The 22,127-nt window shown below is 46.1% G+C and overlaps 1 protein-coding gene across 1 annotated transcript; it reads right to left on the bottom strand.

Moving 5' to 3' along the window:
- Window positions 1-3,294: 3,294 nt before the first annotated feature.
- igfbp2b (insulin-like growth factor binding protein 2b) lies at window positions 3,295-16,696 on the bottom strand. Its single transcript, XM_062533769.1, has 4 exons — window positions 16,227-16,696; window positions 7,494-7,645; window positions 5,444-5,590; window positions 3,295-4,357 (listed from the first exon to the last, which is right to left on the bottom strand). The coding sequence occupies exons 1-4, from the start codon at window positions 16,582-16,584 to the stop codon at window positions 4,184-4,186; spliced, it is 831 nt and encodes a 276-aa protein (XP_062389753.1). The 5' UTR covers window positions 16,585-16,696; the 3' UTR covers window positions 3,295-4,183.
- Between the last annotated feature and the right edge of the window lie 5,431 nt (window positions 16,697-22,127).

Below are 22,127 nucleotides of genomic sequence, written 5' to 3'. Positions count from 1 at the left end.
GTGTGTGTGTGTGTGTGTGTGTGTGTGTGTATGTGTGTGTGTGTGTGTGTGTGTGTGTGTGTGTGTGTGTGTGTGTGTGTCTCCTGGGCATGTCGCATTGAAATGTTGGGTGTTTGCTCACCAAGAGGAGGAGGATGGCGCCAAGCGGGATGCCAAGGTGAAGTCCTCCCTAGGATGGCTGATCGCTGAACACTTTTACAAAATCCAGATGTGGTGAAACAGAAAGAGAGAGAGAGAGAGAGAGAGAGAGAGAGAGAGCTGCCACTTGGCCTCAGATGAGGAGGTATTCATTCACAAAAGAGGCAGATCAAGGACAGGGAAGTGGACCAGACTCAGGGAGGAACATGTGTGGAGGATTTGATTTGTGAGGTAGTGAACATGACAATTACTATTGCCTTCAAAGAAGCTGACAACTACACTTAGGACTTCAAAGCATTCATGCCCCTTTTATTACATAATTAGGACTACAACTATGGATGGCTACATCTACTCACATGTGCCACTCCGCACCAATCCTGCCTTAGAACATGGCAAAAATACAGCTCATCTTCATATTCTTCAAAGAGCAAGTTCTTCTCCTGACTTCTATCATTTTATGTGAAAAATGTTGTCTTCGTGAGGAAACTATATCAAAACCTAAAGTGATGGGTTTACAAGAGAGATACTGACCTTGGCTACTCTCTCCAGTCTGCAGACCCCCTCCCCCGCCCTTTAAGGGTGGGCCTTGTTCATGGGCGATGGAAGTTTGAAGTTAGAATGATGTGAATTTAGTGCAGAGAATAAAAAAGACCCATTGGCCCTGACGTGTCCAGCTGAGCCAGTGGCTTTGGTGCTCTTCAAACATCAACGAGAACTGGACTGAAGGTGGGCCTTTTCCATAGTCAAGCCGTAAGTCGGACGGATGTGTAAAAACAAATGAGCCACAGATCTAAGGGGTAATATATATTTAATTGTGCAGCAGTTTATCACAGACGTTAAAATACCAACTAACTTTTTGTGTTCCCATGTATTTACGATGTCTCACTTTTTGTAACAAGGTACAAGCTGTTTTTGTCTGTTTCAGTTGAGATAAAAGGCACAGGGCACATATAAATGAAGGTGTGTGTTTGTGAAGTGGTGCCCCGTGATAACACACACACACACACACACACACATGGAAATGGGGGTGAGGGATGGCTGGATGGGGCACATGACTGGTTGGCAGGGCACAAGACGTTCTGATTTGCTTAAGAAATTCCCCTGGTCACTTGTGTGAGACTCTCCAAACACAGAGACGGGCTTTGACAGTTTTACACTACAGCAGATGGTAAACACTCATCCTTTCCATCTTCCAGGCTCCAGGAACTGGAGCTGCATCTCCTGCACAGCCCACACTCCAGCTCTCCCTCTCCCTCTCTTTCACACACACACACACACACACACACACACTGACACACACACACACACACACACACACATGGCTATGCAACACACTCAGATAACACATACTGAGAGGCCGACTCAAAGAATATGCATTCAAATCCTCAAAGACATAGTTAGTCCTACACACACACACAGACACAGACACAGACACACACACAGACACACACACACACACACACACACGCACACACACACACACACACACACACACACACACACACACACACACACACACACACACACACACACACACACACACACACACACAATACCACACAATTACTCTGTATCAACATTCCCACCTTGCCCAAACCACTGGCTATGGCAAGTAAATATGCACAGTTTGTTTTTTGCATTGTTTCCAAACTAGGCCAAACTCATTGTATCATATGATGAATTATACTGTCAGGGAGAGGTTGTATAAATATATTAAAGAAAAAAAAAGAAATAGACTCAGGCTTTTATCCACTTGCAATCCTTTAAAACACTAGGAGTCATGTATCAGGACCATTTTAGGCATAGGAAATAAAAGTATACAAATGGGACCTAATACAATGCGTTTCACTTGTTATATTTGTTCGCTTTAAGAGATGCATCTAAAATATGTTGGCGTCCAAGCAGGAAAAGCAAATGGAACTTGACTATATTTGTCAAGATTGATATTTTTCTCATGCAAAATCTGAAAGAAACAAAGGGAGCAAGCTTAAAACACGTTGACAGCATATGGCAGCAACTTTGAGAGGAGTATGAGGATCAGTATCTGATACATTGCAGAACTTCAACTTGCAACAAATGCAATGATGCAAAGATGATTGGACCCCAATTATTGCCACTTGCAGCTGTATCTATATTGGTTTGTATCCACACAAAAGAAATCATTGTCAACTGGTATCCAAGTACCTTTGATCAGTGGCTCTTTGCAAAAGGTCTTGTGTCCATTGCCGGCATATGCACATATGTGTTTCACTATAGGCGCCAGAAAGACTGTGAGCATAGCTGCACAGATCTGTCAAAAGATCCTACGATCACACCAGGTGGATAAAATCTGCTGACAGAGCACCTTCAGCAAACTCATTCAACCTGTGAACCGCTTGGCATCCTTCCATAGAGCTGCAACCATGCCTCCACCCACCCCCACCCCGCCCCCCTCACAGATAGACACCCCACCCTACCTCCAGCCATTTCCCTCCTTCACTCCCTTTAGGGAGATCCACAGAGGCTAGGTGCAACCCAGAGGCATTGCAGACATACATTGGCAAACCTGTGTTTATTTATAGGCACTTAACCCACTTAATATCACATTTGTCAGTGTCAGGCCTGTGTCCTAATCTTGCCCTCTGTCAGCACTTCATTAGTAACCAATGAACACTCAACCCCCCTCGCTCCACAGCACCCAAACCCACAGGCTTCTGGGCTCAACAAACACATGGCTCTGGATGGATGGAGAGCCCGACTGAATGAGAGAGAACAGACAACCTTTCCAGCTAGCACCAGTGCCCTTACCTTTACCTCTCTCTCACTCACGCTTCCCCTCTCTCTCTCTATCAGCCTCCGTGGTCTAGTACTGTACTTCAAACGTATGAATGCAGGATGATGAAGCAAGGATACAGTGCTCACTCTGCTATCATAGGGAGTGGGAGAGAGAGGGAGGGAGGGAGAGAAAGAGAGGGAGGGAGAGAAAGAAGGGGAGGAGAAAGACAGGGGAGGAGGGGATCCAGAGGGAATGCATGCTGAGATCCATGGCAATGGGAGCTTTGAGAAAACAGAGGTATTCTTGAAACGCCTGGGAGAGATAGAGATGGATAGCTCATTGAAGGAAAAAAAGAAGACCCCCAAAATAAGCTATTCTTACAGTTGGGGAGACAATCTCTCTTTTTATTGCTTATTTATTTCCATTTTATTCATCCATTAATGTATTAATAGAGGCTGTACAGAATTCACAAGTTCAAAGCACACATTTGCCGAGCCTCCAAAAAAGAGCGCTTGAATAAATAGGACTGGAACTTCGCTTGGAGGCCAGCAGCTGCGCTCCCTGTGCTGCCCAAAATACCACTACTACTGAGCCAGATGCAGCAGCGGCCACCAGATTAAAACAACATTCTCTCCGCCCCCCATGTCGCACGGGCCACTTAACCTATGAATAGGAGGAGACAAAGCCAGTCGCTCCATATTAAATTTAGCTAGTCGAAATCTGAATTTAAAACAGGGAAAGAGCTATGGCTCTCCTTGTCTCGTCCTTGCTGTCATGTGTCGTGGCGAGTCACACTTTCCACTCTCTCCCTGTCACTGAAGATTAACTACGGGAGCCAGAACTTAACATTTACATGCACACACACACACGCACACAGACTGCACAGACACACACCACACATGCACACACGCGGCCTCATGCACACACACAGACACACACACACACACACACACACACACACACACACACACATATACACACACACATACGCACACACACACACACATACACACACACACACAGAGGCACACTCAAGCATACACGCACAGTCCACATGTGCACACATATAGAACTGACAAAGAGCATGCTACACCCCCATACACACCCCCAGCACACACCCCCATGCACACACACCCACATACCCAAATATGCACGCACGCACAGACAGACACACACACACACACACACAAACACAATGACCACACACACATTATTTGACATGCTTAAAATTCAATCACTTATGACTGTGGCCCCTTCAAGTTTAGGCTGGAGGGTTTAGTGAGAGCACGTTTATTTCTGGCCGGTGGTGGTGGTGCTGATGGTGGGGGGCTTGGTCTCCTGGCCGCTGAGGTACTGGCTGCAGTTGGGGTCCCCCCTCACTTTGGGCGACGACGAGAGCTGGACACCCGTGAGTGGGTCCACGCACCAGCACTCGCCCCTCTGGCCGTGGGTGGACATGTGACACTGAAACACAAGGAGAGGAGGCGGTGTGGGGGGGGGGGTATGGGGGTGGAGGGTGGAGGGTGGGCTGGTTAGGCGGAGGCGGTGTGGTGGTGGGAACAAGGATTCTGAGGGGTTAATGAGGCACTTGGTACAGTCATGGGTGGGAGAGGAGCGGGTGGAGCGGCGCTCCAACAACAACCATCCGTGGCCCATTTGTCACAGCATGCCTCGGCAACCCCCACCGAGCGCTCCCGAAATGAGGTCATAATTGAACTGGACACAGCTTATGCGGGGACCCAAAATAGGCAAAAAAAACAGACTTTCAATTTTTTCCTTCAGTGAGAAAGAACAAAAACTGACAGTTACTGTAATTGGAAGAGGAACAAGATGATTACAAAACAATCAGGAGCAGTGAGGTACAGTGTTTTAAGCCCTGGGAACAGAGCTTTCACATCAAAACAATGCATCCCGCCCGGCGCCCGCCTCTCCCAGGCCTTTCTGTCCCCGTTTTACCTCCAGACGTGGACTACTTGGTGTGCTTTCAGGATACAGATATGTCATATCATTGTTTTGACCTGTGCTAAAAATAATTGGGTCTTGCATCAAGGACACGCAAGTGAAGGAAACTAAAACTGTCTCATTGTGGGCCATTGTTTTAACTTTCTGTGCTAAAAAAACAGCAACTTTCGTCTAACAGACTGATTACAGTCTGATAGTAAATATTTTTACTACCTTGTAACTTCTGTCTCAGACACTGTCGCCTCTGTGTTAACAAAATGTCCATTCATGAGAGGAAGTCGTGGTGTTTTGTTCCGTCTTTCTCTAAGCTCCACTGCAACATTCCATTGTTTTGGTTGTGGCTCCTTCTAAACGAAGGTTTGGGAGAGGATGCACTGGACACAGTTATCCCCGTGCTCATGCATCACCTGTTGATTTAGTGATGTGATGATTCATGGCTTATTTTGTTGAATTGTAACTTTTGTTGCTTTTGTTGCTTTGCTGTTTGTTGTTTCCTGAAATTGTAATCCGAATCCTTGCTTCCATGTCTGTTGGGTGTTGTGTGCCTTACAGAGGACTCTGTTCTGACTGTGTGTATATGGGGCTCACCTGCTTCGTGTTGTACTGGCCCTCCTTGTCACAGTTGGGGAATTTCAGCTCGTACAGGTTCTCTAGCGAGCCCTTATTGTTGACGAAGGTCATCTGGGAGATCTCCTCTAGAACCTTGTCCAGCTCCTGCTGACACTGGCTCTGGCCCTGCAGGAGAACAATAAGCGCTGGGGTCATGAATCGTTTGTCGATATTCATCTCTCTGGCCCTGCTCTGCCAGTCGCCCTGCGCGTTCTTTTTACTCCATGCCAGCCCTGGCTCCTGCCCTCGGCGCCCTTCTCCCCTCCACTCGGCCGGAGGGGGACACGCAGCTGCATCAAAGGGCCTGGCCGGCGATGGAGCGCGCTCTGCTTGGCCCGAGATGAGAGGGCACGCTGCAGCGCCGGGCTGCCAGGGATCTTATCCATATCATGTGAATGAAGAGTGGCCCCCTCGCAGAGCCCTGGGCGCTACGCTACACAAACACTGCCCTGGACCATGCTGGACTGTGCTAAGCTGCGCTAGGCTAGGCTAGGCTAGGCTAGGCTAGCCTGTGCTGCACTGCCCCGAGCTCCCCAGACCTAGCGTCATGCGCTACTCCCGAAAGGAATCTCTCCGGCGCATGGGGGACGCCAGAGCAGCACGTGAGCACATCCCTCCCTCCTCCTCCAGCTCCTCCAGCACCACCTCCTCCACTCTGCCCCATGGACACAAGAGAGGCGGCTCGTGGGTCTTCTGCCTGTCCTGCTCTGCCCCTTCCCACTCCACACTCATACCATTGTTGTCTCTACTGTTGTTCACTAATGGTCTCATCGATTGTCTTTTTTCCTTGACTATTTCTTGTTTAATAGCTGCTATAGAGAGAGTTAAATGAGGGGGAAAATCTGGGCATGTATATCATTGTTTTTCAGGTCAAAACACTTATGGCTTCTGTTAATGGCTATAGAGGGCACGCTAATTTGTAAAGACTGAAGCTGGAGCTTCAGTTCACATGAGGTGGCAGTCATTTTCCCAGTCACATGGACAAACTGTGGTCAACTGTAACGTGCTGCTTTCTCCACATATTATTTGGTTAACAAATGAGAAGCTCACACAATGTGTCACGTTTCAACAAAACAACCTAGTCTTCCAAAGGCTTTGGACAGATAGCCATTTTAACTGATAAGAATTATTCAGGAGGATTGACGCTGATGCGTTGGTGAGGACATGAACATACTTTCACAGTAAACAGGCTTTCTTTAGAATGACACAATGGGCAAGCTCAATAACAATGGATTTATTCTGAGTGTACAGAATGTCCAAATGTGTCTTTTATTCTTTGCTGTAAATGGCACACTTAACTGCTTCACATTCCTGTTAACAGCTCCTCCCTATGAATTATTTAATGTAATTCATGGCAGTGATATAAAAAAGAAGGAATGAAATAAAATAAAGTGAAGGAGTGAAATAAAAAAAAAAGATATTTTACAGTTGGATATTGAAGGAGTGATTTACTAGTTAGAATGCCATACAAACAATGAATTTACAGAACAATATTGAAGATGGAGATGTTCCCTTTGGATCCTCTTTCAACCGCAATATGAGACAAAAGGAGGTTTAAAAAATAGATGACGTGATGAAAAAGTTTATTTATGATTATAAGTAATTAAAATGATGTATTGCAAAAGTATTCATTGATATACCATGAAATAAATCACTTTACCACTGTGGTAAACTAGCTTCATATTTATACAGTATGTGTGTATGTAGCTGTCTTTTGCATCCATGAATGTGAGTCTGTGAGTCTGTGAGTCTGTGTGTGTGTGTGTGTGTGTGTGTGTGTGTGTGTGTGCGACTGTGCGTGTGTGTGTGTGTGTGTGTGTGTGTGTGTGTGTGTGCGTGTGTGTGTGTGAGTGATAGCCAGAAGAGGGCACTGCCGTATCAAATTCAGTGCCAGCTCAGGTCAGCGTAGACCTTTAGCTTGCCACAGTTTGTTTGCATGAAGCTTGTGTCCACTTAGAATAGGACCCAAGGGGTTAGCTGGAGGCCTGTAGCCTGCTGGCTCCCCAGAGGGCTGGGCAGAAACACTCACGGGCCGAGGGTGTCCGGGCCGCGTCTCCTCCAGCCGGTTGGTCCTCATGGTCTTCTTCATGTCATTCTCGTGCTTCTGCCGAGCGACGTGGATTCTGCAATCTATGAATGTTTGCTTTCTCTGAGGGGGGACCTTGGTTCCAGAGACTTCCCCTGGTTTACACACAAAACACACAAGTCTCACATTACTCCAAATCAGTAGAACACAACGCATACATTTGCAATACTATATAGGTCGCTGCCATTTGCTAAGGTTCACCCACTGATTTGTGGAGGCAAAATAGCAGGCTAAGAATGGGACCCATTTGGCTGATATAGCACAAGTAGCATCAGGGCTTTGGCAGACCATCAGAGACCAACGTGGACAAGCTAATAGGCAGCCCTTAATCACAGCTACTGACTGAGACAGAACAGACAGTAAAACGAGAGCTACCTTTTATCTCTGGCAAGCACTTTAAGGTAAATGCAGGCGATCTTCTCTGTTTTAGATTAAAATGGTTGCTAAATCTTTGAAACATGATCGCATGTCAGGGTAATTGTTGCTATTTTTAGCCTATAGGGTGCTCAGGGATTTAATTCACTGACTTGGGAGATATACCTTTGATCAGTGAAACCCAATGAAGGTTAATTTCCTTCCATAATCTTCGCCATCAAATAGAGGCAGGTGATTTATTGTGTGTCACAATGACTGACAGTAAAATTGTTTGTTGCTATCAACTAAGTCAACTCAGATGATGTCAAGCCAGCATTTAAAGTCATTTCTGCATGCTGTATGTATGTTGTCATGCAAACAGAGGGATTAGATTGTGTTTATTTAAGGACTGCTGTGCAAATACTGTACACATTTTGCTAATTTAAACATACAACACAATCAACACAACTTTCACAAAGCACAGACAACTAGCTAAGAGACAGAGGTTGGGTTGTGAAAATTCAATAACACTCCCGACACTAAATGCCACCCAAGAACTACATGTTTGAAGATCAAGAATTATGATGTCTGGCTCTGGCCCATAAGGATGGGTCTCCAATTGTACTGTAGAAGAAAATGCAACTTCATCTGCGTCCATTTTCAACCCTAGTTTCCCAGATCCCTGCTGCCATGTTGTAAGGCATTCTGACTGCTCAGAACAGAACCCTAAACACAACAGCAGTTTCCATAACAGTGACCAAAGTCCAAACAATTATTTGTTTGCCCACTACTGCGCTAGTGAGCACTGGTCATCGCACAGTGAAAGTGAGTGGGATGCAACCTTGGTTTAGCATTTCATTGGAAGTCCATGACTAAACTGTGCTACAGTGCCACTAGACTCCTGTCTCTGCTTTACAAACAAAGGGAGCAAGCTATTGTGGCTCACGCTTAGCAGAGAAACAAAACCACTACAACTGCCAGAATACTGTTAGAATAATACTGAAAATAGCGGTGGCAATCTGTTGAATCCTTGAAATCAGTGAAATTGCATCGCTGCAGTGACTTCCCCAAACTAAGATGTTCTGTTTCTGTTTCTATTTAGGACCATGTTGTGAAACAACAGGTATTTTCATAGTCACACGTCAACAGTAAAAGGCCTGATTGCCCTGTCTGTATTGTTAACAATGAAAATAATGTATAATCTGCCTGATTTCCCGTCCCTGTTCTCAGTGTTTGTTCCATTTGCTCATCGCTTCCCTCTGGATGACTCCAGGACACTGACATGGGACCTGTTGGCGGCGGCGCCATGTGCTCTGCTCCGTCACATGTGTGCCATCACATCAGCGCCTGGCAACAAAAGCACTGCACAAACACCGTCATTTGCTCTCCTTTAATCAAGGCTCCACTTCCCATAATAATGGCGTGCCCCAAATCTCCCTCGCCCCCATTCATCCCAGGGCCGCAGAGAGGCAGGAAGACGCGATGGCTCCTGGGGCACCACTGATGTGTGTCACTCTGTGTAATGCCACTTCAATGAGTGGGTCACTGATCCCCAGGGAGAGGCCTGCTCTCCTCCCCCGCTGGGCCGGGGCTGTTAACGGAGACTCTTCTCTGTGATCTCATCGCTGCGCTGCGCTGTCTGCTCCATGTGAAGGCCAGTGCGGCGGGCGGGCGGGCGGTTGAGTGCGGCGGTGGTGGCGGCGGCGGCGGCGGAGCCCCAGAGGGCGAGAGAAGAAAGTGTTGAAAAGCACTCCCCTCAGGCCACGTGCCCAGAACAGACATGCGCATGATGTCACGGGCCCAAGGGGCGGCTGCTCCGTGGAAGATCTGAGGGGAGGATGATTGCCTGGACCACGGCTTTGTCCGGCCACGGACCTCACGCTCTCCAGTTTCACAGCCAACATCCATGTGAGCAGGCCCTAAGAATAGTGTCAAACTCAGCGTGCATCTCTTTTCTAATAGTTTGCCTCATTTCAGAAATTGTTGGCAGCCAGGCGGACATGCTGCGCTATGATCCGGACACCTGCCATTACGTACTCTCCCAGCTATCCCTTTCCGCTGCCATAATGGCCCTGGGCCCGCTCCAATAACACCTCCTTGTCCAAGTCTCTGGGCCCCTCTCTGAGGCCTGACAGTGTGTGGGCCTTGGCGGTCTGGGTGTGGACACTTGCTCCTCTTGGGGTCATTATGGCCTCCGCTTGGTGCTTGTCCACCAGTGTCTCACTGGGAGCCGAGGTGCTGCTGTAAAGCCCAGCTTCAGATTAGGCACCGACAGGAGCCTTCACTTACAGTAGGCAGGGGCTCAAAAAGTGCTTTATCAAGATGGTATGCTTTAGGTCATAAATGACAGAATCATTTCTTATTTTCATTTTTCACATACTCTATCAATCTATGACAAAATATACATGCTGCAAGCATTTTAGTTCGATTCTTTCTGACATGGGCAAACATGACTTAGAAACGGACACTACTCTTTTTCTCTGTTTAACCACTCTTGGATATGTGTTAGGTATTAACTCCTGGCTTCAGGACGTACAAGACGACAGCAGGCCCTTTGAATCCCATCAGTCAGACACTCCATCTTGCTTTCAATAACTCTGCTCTGAAAAAATTACAGTGTAGTATAATGAGTACATTTTAGTAGCTGCACTGCCAAAAAGCAATCAAATTACTATTTTGGGTTAATGAATGTTTCGGTTAACTGGTTGGAGTTTATAAACATATATGTACATAAAGTGGAATTATGGCCACCGCTGGCCTATGCAGCGCTGTAAAAGAGAGTTTGGTTTGCTCGGGCCCTGGGGTGATGACATAACCCCCCTCCCCCCTTGGGTCCATCATCATGCTCAAATGGAAAACCAACAAGACGACATTGGCATTGATTGAAATGTGTCCACAGTTTACCCTTATGGTTAAACATCTACTAAATAAATAGCCAGCCCAACCCCTCCTAGTTCCACACACAGAAATAACAAGTAATGAGATACTTTTTTGTACCAGGCAGCAGAGAGCCAGCAAAGAGGTCATGAGTTGTATGAAAAAGCAAAGCAATGCAGACAGCTGAGGCAGTTGAATGGCTAGCTGGGGCATGGTTATTTCACACTTACATAAGAGCAGGCCCTTTAGCGATCGTTACAGCTCCGAAGGGCTACGGTGCCACAGCAGCACAAAATAACAGTACAGAAAGTCATTTCATTTCCTTTCACTGTACAAATGAAACAGTCATCAGCCCAGAGGCCAATGTGCTAGAGAGTGAGGAACGTTCTTGACTATCTGCACGGAACCCTTCTGCTTCTCTTTAGGTCCGGGAATCGTAGCGTTTTTTTGAGAGCATGTGACTGGTGTTGACAAATGCCTCCCTTAATGGTGTTTGGTTATGGGAAGCCAGGGGCAAATTTACAGTGGCTGATATCTGCATTTCATAGGAAATGGTTGCAAAGTTGCGCATCCAGTTAAATATTAACAGATCAAGATAAAAGGTGTTTCAGCATATTTCTACCACAGGATATCCATATTTGGTCCAGTTCAAATCTGAGACAAAGCCTGCATGGGCATGGTACAGCATATCTGTTGACAACAACTTGATAGTTGGAAACTTAAATCAACTAAGGTGTGGAACTAAACTGAATAAGTAACCGTAATCCAACGTACTGGCAGAACATTATGTTGAATTTGTTGATGCGTGCATCTGGGCCTGTCTTAGACTCTGATGACCAATGAATATGGAGACAGGAAGGCTCACTGGACAGCATTGCCTGTGCGAGGCAAGGACTTCCATGGAAGCAAGTCACGTCCTACTTGCTGACAAAGCGTTTCCAGAGTTCAGCCTCATGGGAGGTAGACTACCTGGCGAGAGATCTTCTCTCCATTAAAAGCTCCATGCCAGGACATCTGCCTGGGCTTTCTCCTATCTCTAATTACAAATGCAAAGACAGAGTAGTAGTGCTGTGTGCAGTCGTAAATCATTCTCAAGCTGATGACTAAGCTCTCGCCATGAGCAGGCGAACCTGTGCAGGCACGCGCATGTGTGTGCGTGGGTGTGTGTGTGTGTGCATAGATGTGTTTATGGTTGTGGGTGTTCGTATGAATGTGTACTGTATGTGTGATAACATCATTACAGCAAATATAATGAATATCATTAAGTCATTACCTCTGAAATTAAAACACAGAGGTTATTTGTACAGCACCACTCTCCATTGTTGTAACGAGATGACAGAAATGAAGACTAAATAGGTCAAGGTTGGAAAAGACAAAATGTGATCTTGACTCCACATCGCCTGATATAGAAAAAACAGAGGACTTGTTTTCAGAGGGATGACTGCCGGCTACAGCCAAATGCTGTCAGCTTTCCATTTTCACTTTGTCAAGCTGTGTTGATCTTTTCCTGGCACCATAGAAACAGGGCCCTACCTGCCGAGAGGAGCATGAAATCTGGCATTAGCGCGGGACTGTGCAGTGCCTCCAGGATGCTCTCAAAACACACAAGACATACAGAATGTTGCTATTTTGGACAGCGGTTGCCATACAGAAATTCTTTGCTTCAAATAACACAAGAGATATGTTCAGGGCTATTGTCTCATTCAGAGCATTTTGCCAAACGAAACTGAATCTGTCAAAATACTGTTATAAGACTACATATCTTGAAGCCAAAGCACTTCAAATCAGTGCCATCGGCAAGTGCAGTGAAGCGCGAGATAATTGGGTGAGTTATGTCTTGCACAGCTCTGCTGTGTTAGTGCTGCCTCTATCTGCTCAGGGCAACGTCTCTCTGCGTGACCTCATCCCTAAACATGGGCAAATTAGACATGCGTTTGTCACAGCCAGAAGAAGAGACCTGTCGCTCTGACATAACATGTCATTCTCTGACAAACATCCCAGACTCCCAGAGGTTTACTAGGCTATATTTACGATGCTTGGTAAAATACAGTGTCTCAGTGAGGCCTTGGGAATAACCCACACCAATGTGATATTGTACATTGTTCAAAGAGTAAAGTGATACAAAGAGTACACCTCCGTTCCCCATATATTTACTTTTATGATTATCAAGTTCTCCGAGAAATGGGCAAAAGGCGAATGTAGACTTTATGGTAAAGTAGGAGGGTTTTGTGTGTTGGTCTGGAGCTGGCTCTTCTGAGTGCAGGCTGTCTATCCTCTGGCCTCCCTATATCCTCCCCCTTTCCAGCCTGTGGGGGCTTCACTCATGTCTTCCCCCTCCACGCGCCCAACACTGTCGACACCCCTGATGTCTGCGGGGCAGCACTTGGGTCCCGCCGCCCGTGCGGAGCCTCTGTTAGGGGTCGCAGGTCCTGACACGCTGCCGCCACCAAAGGCATCCCCTACTCTAATTAGGCACCTGTAGGGGTGTCGGAGGGGAGGGAGGGGAGGCACGGGGCAAGCCCCAGCACATCTCTCCCCCCGCGGGGCTTCAAGGCCAATCACAGTATACATGACACACAAAAACAGAGAGTGAAAGATAACGAGAGCAGACCACAGATGGGGGAGGTAAGGAAGAGACAATGAATGAGCCGTGATTCAGAGCATGACTGGGGGGAGAGAGCGAAAAGCTGCACACAAAAACACAGAGAAGGACAGTTTGAAAAGAGTTCAAAAACGTCACATAAACCTAAGACCAAAAGTTAGATTGTATAAACAGAGACAAAAACAAAGTAGACGTGGCACTCAAGAAGTTCCCATAGAGATTTCATCAAAAACAGCTTTGCAGCATTAACGTCATAACTTGGTGCCGACAAGAGTTCACTTGAGTTTAGAGCAGTCAAGACATGTGCGATGAGCAGCCAGGTAGAAAAGGACAAGAGTTCATCGACTCATCTCTCTCTGCAAGCCAAACTGACTGCATGATTTTCTTAACACATCATCATCATCATCATCATCATTATCATCGACAACATCACCATCATCAACAATATCATTACTCATGCTTATGGACAATCTGAAGAGTAGCGCACGTCATCCAGAAACACTGCACCGTCACACTCATCATGAAAGCGATCATGCACCAAACAGCCCAGAGTGACCTTGCATGAGTCCTTACAAAACCAAGAATGCCTCATCTGTTGCTATTGACCATCTTTAAGGCGATGGGGAAAGCAATATGAGAGCATGCAATATGCACTGCGTGGCTGCAGCCTCTGACAGTGCCAACAGCAACAGCTATCAATTGCACAACTGGCCCCATGTGCCGTGCCACTGGGTGATGAGCCAAGACTGCTGCCCCGAGCGCTTGTGTTGGAGACGTGTCTTATCTCCAAAACACTCCCTCAGCACAGCACAGAGCAGAGCCTCACTGAGCGCCCGCCTGCTCGCCATCTGAATGCCAGGGCAGCGCCCGGGCGAGCCTCCACCTGGTCCCCGCTGGGCTGGCGCCACGGCTGGGGCACCCATCACCCTCGGCTCAGGCTCCCCCACCGCGAACGGGGAGTCAGCTACAGGTGGAGCCCTTCCCCGGCGATTACTGTTACAGGACGTGTTTGAACAGACCCCCCAAAAAAGAAGCCTGAGTGACAGAGAGAGGGCAATGGTGAAACGGGGCTGTAATGAGAACAAGCATGACACATTTGGCTTTTCATCTGAGCACAAGGCAGCAACAAATGGGTGACGTGCTAATGAAGGCCTAATTGCTCAAACAAAGCCGAGATGGCTGCACGCTATAAATAAAACCAAGAGGGGGAAAAAACATCACGTACCCAGCAATGGGGAGTTCACTTACGAGCAAAACAAATGACTGGACACAAACAAAGTCTTCTGAGAGTCATAAACAAGTGTCATGTAAGGTCCTGACCATTACGCCTCCCTCCAGCGCCCCATAATAACGTCATTCATGCCACTCCACTACACAGTACACTCGACCCCTCTGCATGACTGAGCCATGTTCTGGCACAGTCACAAACCCAAGAGCCAAGCATTAGCTCAGGTCTCCAAGAACCCCTCATATTGTTTGGGCTAATAGAAAGAACATGATGAGGGACTGTTTGAAGGGAACATGCCAGGCTTTGTGTACTTTGCACCAGATTGGCATCAAAGGACGTTACGGTCCCATGACAGAAACAGAAGAGGACACTGGACACATGTCAACAATGAGCTGTTTCTCATGCTAATGCATTCTCTATGAGTGGTTTGAACAATCTATTAATTAATATGGAATAATGGTTATTAAAAGTATTGACCATTCACAACCCAGAGGACATATTTATCTCACTGGATGCACAATCGTTCAAATGCGTGAAGGATCCTTTCATGGCTACTGGCCTTGACCATGATGTTCCTGAGCGCAGAATAGATGGAGGTCACTGAGGCAGAACTCTATCACAAGAGATCAGAGGCAAAGCTCAAAGTTCACCATGCTGGTGAATTGGTAGGAGCCATTTCCCCTTTGGTACCCATCAACACAAGTGGCCATTTGTTTGCAATGTGATTAGTGGAGAGATGAGGAGGAGACAGAGGAACAAGATGGAGGAAGGAGAATAATGGAGGCTGGTTGATTATCATAAGTGCTCCAGGAGGCTGTGTCTTGATGTTACAGCAGTGTGTGAAATGACTGTGTGGTTAAAAAGTAATGACACAAAAATGAAAACCAAATGTACAAAATCAGTTTCTGGAAGATATTTAGGGTTGCTATGTAATTTCTATATTTGGGCATCTCATGCAAAGGAATATGGCCGGATTGAGTATGTGAGGGATTTCCTGAAAACAGCTGATGCACATGAACTTGAGGAAGTAGACCAGTATGCACAGCACTGATAAGTCCATTAAAAAGAGCAATAGTTTTCTTGTCAACTGCATGACACACAATGTTTACCTAACCTGGTGATTTTGGGAAGGCAAATTTACTTTTGGATTAGAAAGTGGAAAAAACTACAGCCTATCTATAGTTTATTCTCGGTTTATCCAATAGTAGGCTATTCTAAAATAAACCCTGTGCGATGCTGGCCGTGGAGTTAGTCACAGATTCATTTTCGATCACGACGAATATTGCATTATGTCTATTTGCAATTGTGATCACTCGAAGCATATTCACAGAAAGAAAAAAAACGAATGTAAATAGAGTGAATATCATTTAAAACAGCTTTAATTAAATGTTTAAAACAAAGACCAAATGCATGAAAATAAACACGATGATTGATGCTGTCAGAGCAATCACATAGCAGATCATGATTACATTATGCAAGTGACTCAATAATAGAATAAATGGCAGACCATGGGACTGTTCCTAATATCTAGACTGTTGGGGTCAACGGGAAACACCACACATTTCGGTATTTCAAGTTTAGGTGTTTATCTGTACATTTTCAGAGGACAACTTACCACTTTGTTCTGGATTCTCAAGACTGACAGTAGGCTCAACGTCCACTTTATGCCCACATTGTCCCAATCCCTTTACCAGCTGATCCAGGGGCATGTCGGAATCCTGAGTCGGGTAACACCTCAAACCGCTGGCGCATCTTGGCGTGTACACGCCGCAGAATTCTCCCAGCTGCCGGGCACATACCGGACAGCAGCCACAGCCGGGTTCTCTCACAATCTCTGCACAAGTGGTCGTGAGTTTAGGGCATGCTTGCCTCTCCGCGGTGCAGCTCGGGCAGCGAAATATCACCTCCCCTAATAAGGTGCACGGTAGCACGAGTGATGCTAGCAACAAATGGCAATGAAAATACGACACCATGGTGTCTTTCTGAAGTTGGATATTGCGTTTTAAGACACCAACTTCAGGTTGGAAAGTGCAACTGTCTGCGACCAGGTAAGGTCCGACTGGAATCTCTGCAGGGTCCTATTAACTGTCAAGTTCCTCTGACATCACGTCAAAAAGCCTGCCAAAAAGCTGGGACACAAACATGTCAGTGAGCTGCCGTCTATTCTATTCTAGCTCCACATATTCAGCCTACTTACATAAAACTATGAAATATGAATCCGGTATTTAGCACAACAGGTTTTGTTCTGAATATTAATTTATTCAGAATTACACTATGTGTGGGTTGTCTCTTTTCTCATTACTTCTCTCCCTCTCTCCACCGATTGTGTTCAACTATGTGTAACCTATTAGGAAAACATATGTCAACATCATTTCAAATATCATATCATATTACTCCCAATTTCTCAAAGGTATAGTGCAGTGTTGCAGAAAAAATATATCTTGATATTACACCTACCACCAAAAAAATGAAGTCTGTAGTGACTGTTAGCGGATCATAAATAATTATCCTTAACTCATGCACATGCCAAGATCATTTAATTGCCTGTGTAAACTTACAGAATGTTCATATCCTTTAAGGTCAACAGTTAAGAAAAACAGAACTTGCCCTGGGAATATTATGTGGCCTGCAATTTTTAACATGACCACTCTCCTTTCCTGTCATGTCCATTGGCACTTAATTAAATCTGCACTTTTTAGCCAAATCTGGCCTCCTCGCTGTATGTGGCCTATTGATTACAGAGTGAGGGAGCCGAGGTGTCGTGCACACACATGGAGCAAGCCTCTGTTAACCCATATAATGTGGCTGTCTCTCACGCTTGCCTCTGAGACTAACCGTTGTTGATTTAAGGGTGCATAAATAGCCACTCACTGTGAAACGCTAGCCTGCAGTGCCAGGCAGATATAAATGAGGATTATTTTGTTTTGTGGGTGCTTTCTGATTTTATGGCATTTATGTGTATATGGCCAGCCGCCTGTCCCAGTGCAGTGGCTATGCAGGAGAGTGGGGGATGCTTGAAAAGCCTGTTGTGAGCTAGGAGTTCAGCAGTAGCTGGCCTGTTTATACAGAACCTCATGTCATTTATAAAAAGCAACAGCATGCTATTTTATAAATGCGGCTCATAGACAGAGTTTGAATACAGAGGCCGAGGTGTTTGTTAGTAAAGAGAATCCCTGAAATGCTGCATTCACCAGACACGCCTCCACGAGGTCACTGCCTCTGAGTTGGGTTGTGGCCCAGGCTCAGCGGAATGTCCAGAATCAATACTTCAACTTTCGCTCTTATCATGGCCAACAGGCAGACCACCTGGGACAAGTATGCCTCATATAATCAGTCAGATGTCTGTGGGCTGCATGAGGGCTCCTAGGACTCATGAGAGTGAAGCCGTACTAATCAGGAAGTGGGGATGAAGTGAAGAGAAAGAGAAAATGAATGAGAGAGTTTGCCTATTTGGAATCGTGTGGTAAAGCCTTCTTAAGATGTTGCTATTCTTACTGTTCACTTGGGATACCTAAAAGCCCTGTATTTGTCTTACATCATTGAGCAGTTATTGATATCCCAGGATGGAGATGAAACCTCTACTCTTGCTGAAGGGGTGGGAACTTTCCTGTTAAGCTCCATAGAAAAAGTTATTTCTATCACTTGGGTAAATATATTTACCATATATTTACCTGTTTGTTGTTTTTTTTGTGAATCAACAGAATGTTTAATCCTTTTTGCACTAACTGTTTATTTTTCATATAATGGTGTGGTAGATATAGGCAGCCCCTGTGAGGGTAACTAAATATAATTAATTATGCGAAATGTCAGAATCATTTTTCCTTGCTAGTGTTGACCTGCATATTCCATAATTAGAGTTCCAACTGAAAAGACACCTGTATGACCCAGGTGTGGACTGACAGTATGGTGAGGCAGAGATAGAGGGCAAACACGCTCTTTTCCTGAGCCGACACACATCCTGCGTTTGACCTTTGGGTCTGTGCTGGGGTTTCCTTGCAGCCGTTGCACCACGAGGCCGGAATCCAGCGTTTGGCCTGTGCCGCCGGACTCGCCTATGAGGTAACGTCTGACAGGTCGGTCCCTCTGCGCGATTCCTGACCTCGTCCAAACTCTCAGCAGCCTAGAGAATAGCCCAGATCTGCATGCTAATACCTGGTCTGACTGTTGGAGCCTCTCTGGGCCAGAGAATAGGGGAGGCTTTTGTTGTCCTGTAATGAAGATCTACTCCTAACGGCTAATGCAAAGGAACACGCTCGCTCGCTCGTGTCTTCCTGTGTGCTGGGTGAGAAGCAGTGGCGTGGACCTAACCCAGGCTAAGACAGGATATGGGTGTCTGCCCTTGCTCCGTGTTCTTTGGTGGTTTTGTTATTGCGAGCCTTCCCTCCATGTCAGTGTAATCCAATTGGATGTGACAAGACACAGCGCACACAGGCAGGGTCGGTGACAACTCCGTCTGCTTGGATAAACTCACGTTCTCGGCTGTTAATTTGCGCTCGTGCTACCAGTAGCAGCTTGGAGCATGTTATCAGCTCGCAGAATAACTTCACTGTGCCCCCACAAGAAAACGTGGCCGAATTGTTTATTAGCATTCATTAGCATTACTTCTCCAGCCCATTCGTGCTCGGTTCAGTGTGTCACACTGTATTCTGACATTGTGTGAAATAAATGAGGTTGAACAGCATGTGTACTGTATGTGCAAACTCACAGACCTCTAATTGACCCCCCTGAAATACAACCCAGATTGTTTGACGTCACTGAGCTGTGGCCAGTGCAGTGCCTTTGAACTAGTCTCTGACCCAGAACGACATCCTCCACCATGCCAAAATACACAGTCGCCTTATTGTTGCACCGGTATAAATAATTCTGCTGAGTGAGGGGAACTGCCTGGACATCCTCTGGTCGGGGCTCTTTGGAGAGCTCTATCACAGACCATACATTGTTGCCGTGGTTCTGCGGAAGCCCCTGTGGAACCAGCACATCCAGAGGCCCTATGCTTTGTCTGCCACTGCCACCTGGAGGCCTGTGCACAGGAGGCAGGGGCCGCTACCCAGCGTCTCTGGTGCGGGGAGGATTAGGAGACGAGCAGCGGCCATTGAGATAGGGTTCCGCTCCAGTCAACAGTGCCCTCGATGGCACTCATCCTCTCACACAGGGCTTTGCAGCCATCCTGAAACTTCAAATTGGAGGGGAAAAGGTCAAAAACAGTCGCAGGTGGAGCAAGTATGTGTATCTGTGCCGGTAGCACAATTGCTGGAGTACCAAGTTTGATAACCTAATACAAATAAAGAAATGAGCTTTCCATGCATGTGATGTGATGTTGGTTAAAGTAAAAGGTTAACAAATGATAGTAACACTAAGTATCCGTGACAGCAAGAGTAAGTATCAAAAGCGTTGTGTTGTTTTTCAACATGATTATGAATGTTGAATGACATGAAAGAGTAATAGCAATCATTTGAAGCCTGCCAGTTTTTTTGTGCACCAACCAAATCAATGTGACAACTGGTTGAATGTGCGGCTCCAGCATCAGATCTCCTGTGAGTATTTGCAGATGGTACATCCTTGCCCCTTCCAGCATGCTGTCAAGCAGAGCATCTGCCTGAGTCTGGACTGCTGCCTTGGTTTTCTTGGCATAGGTCACTTCTCTGGCCTTTCTCTCTCTCTCTCTCTCTCTCTCTTTCTCTCTCTCTCTCTGAGGCCTCAGGCCTGCCCGTCTCCCTCCCTCAGTAGGGTCAGGAGCGTGAGGAGCTGACAGAAAGCCGCTCTCATCTTTTCCATCCAGAGCTCGGCCCTCTGTCCTCGCCAGGCCACCATCTTGAGTTTGAACGCACAGGAGAGCATCCTCGTGGCTCACCGGCCTCGTGTGCTAGCTAAGCTCAGAGGCATTCGTAGCTGGAGAGGGTCATGGTGTTTCCCCTCATCGGACACAGTGGCTATCTCAGTGGCTCCAGACTAATCTCAGTGAGTGAGCGCTTGGTCACGTTTTTACAGTCTTCTCCCCTATTGTTTGGACAGTGTCTACATCATTGGTGCTTTCACTGTTTAGGACTAAGCCCTGAGGGTGACAGTGTCCTTGTTGAAGCAGACACAAAGTCTGATCTATGGCAGGTTCCCACTCCCACTGTCTGTCTGAGAAATGCTTTCCATTTTAGGCGCAAGACACGCTGTTCAAACATTACATTTGCTGTCACAAAAGGCCTTAATGTGAATCTAGCCAACCTATATGTTTGTTCTGGGTCTAACAGGATTATGCCTGCATCTCAGTGAGATGGAAATGTTTTCATATAAGTGCTGCTGGAAATTTCTTGAGTCACAAATGGATTATGATTGTATTATGTGTATGTTGCTTAGCAACGCGAGATGGATATGCATTAGCTAAATCACCAAACATTCAATTTTGCCCTTAAGATGAAAAAAAAGTCTGAATGGTGGTGAAAGGTATTTTCACAAGATTCAGCAAAGTCCATCTTTCAAGTAGTCTTCTAGACAAGGCAAATGAAGCGTAGCACAATATCACAGGATATTTCCACCGCTCATTCTTCAATCTAATTGAAGGGAGAAGAAAAAGAGAGAGTGAGGGAAAAAAATGTCAAGAGAAGAGTTTGGACAAGCTAACACCCAGCACCAAAATTGGATATAGGAGATGAAAGGCTTGGCCAATGTTTTCCAGCTCCACTTTAATTGCTGCTCAAATGAAAAAAAGAAACAATAAGGGCCCCCTGTGTTTGGCCCTCCAAGAGCAACATGGAGAGTGGAAGGGGCAGAGACAGGTTGGGTCAGAGACTCGAAGTGTGGAGAAAGACTCGCCTCAGTGGAGTTGACTGCTCCTCAGCATTCCTGACGGCTCTGACAGCGTCCCATTCCATTAATAGCTGGGCTCCATGTCAATCTTCATTTCGTCCAAAAACTGTTCCCAGACTGCTGGAAAGAAATGAGAAGAGAGAAGAGGAGAGAGAGCAGAGGGGAGATGAGATAGAGAGATCTTAATTGGGAGAGAAAGGTTGAAAATACTTACTTCAGAAAATGATGAGAGCGCATGGCACAACAAGCAAAGCTCAATCACATCAAACATGAATTGACATATTCTTGAGCATGAAGGTGCACTGGATTTCACTTTAACATGTTGAAGATGTCCTGCAGAATTCTGTAGATTTAGTACAAATCTGAATCTGACCAGCCATTCTTACCAACAATTCAAAGCACAGTAGAGAATATATGGAGGCCTCACCAAAGAAAGCATCAACATTAGCAATGGCTTAAAGGGTAATAAAAGCAAGAGTGACTTGTACATATCACCCTGCCGTCTGACCCCCTCCAGGAGGGAGGCAACTGCTAATATTCAATGTTGCTTTTTATAGACTATATGTTGTTGACACACTGTTGGATAAGCTTCAAGTGTGTGAAAGCAATCTAAAAGAATGTTTTTGTAGGCCCCTGGGTCACAGAGGCACTTTAAGTAATCGCAAGGATAAATGCATACAGTGGGAAAAAGTCTTAGCAGTAGTTGGATTACAATAAT

This window comes from Sardina pilchardus, chromosome 4 (genome assembly GCF_963854185.1).
Source record: "Sardina pilchardus chromosome 4, fSarPil1.1, whole genome shotgun sequence".
NCBI classification, from domain to species: domain Eukaryota; kingdom Metazoa; phylum Chordata; class Actinopteri; order Clupeiformes; family Clupeidae; genus Sardina; species Sardina pilchardus.
The sequence above is the reverse complement of the archived record's forward strand: the minus strand, read 5'-3'. Positions and strand labels throughout refer to the sequence as shown.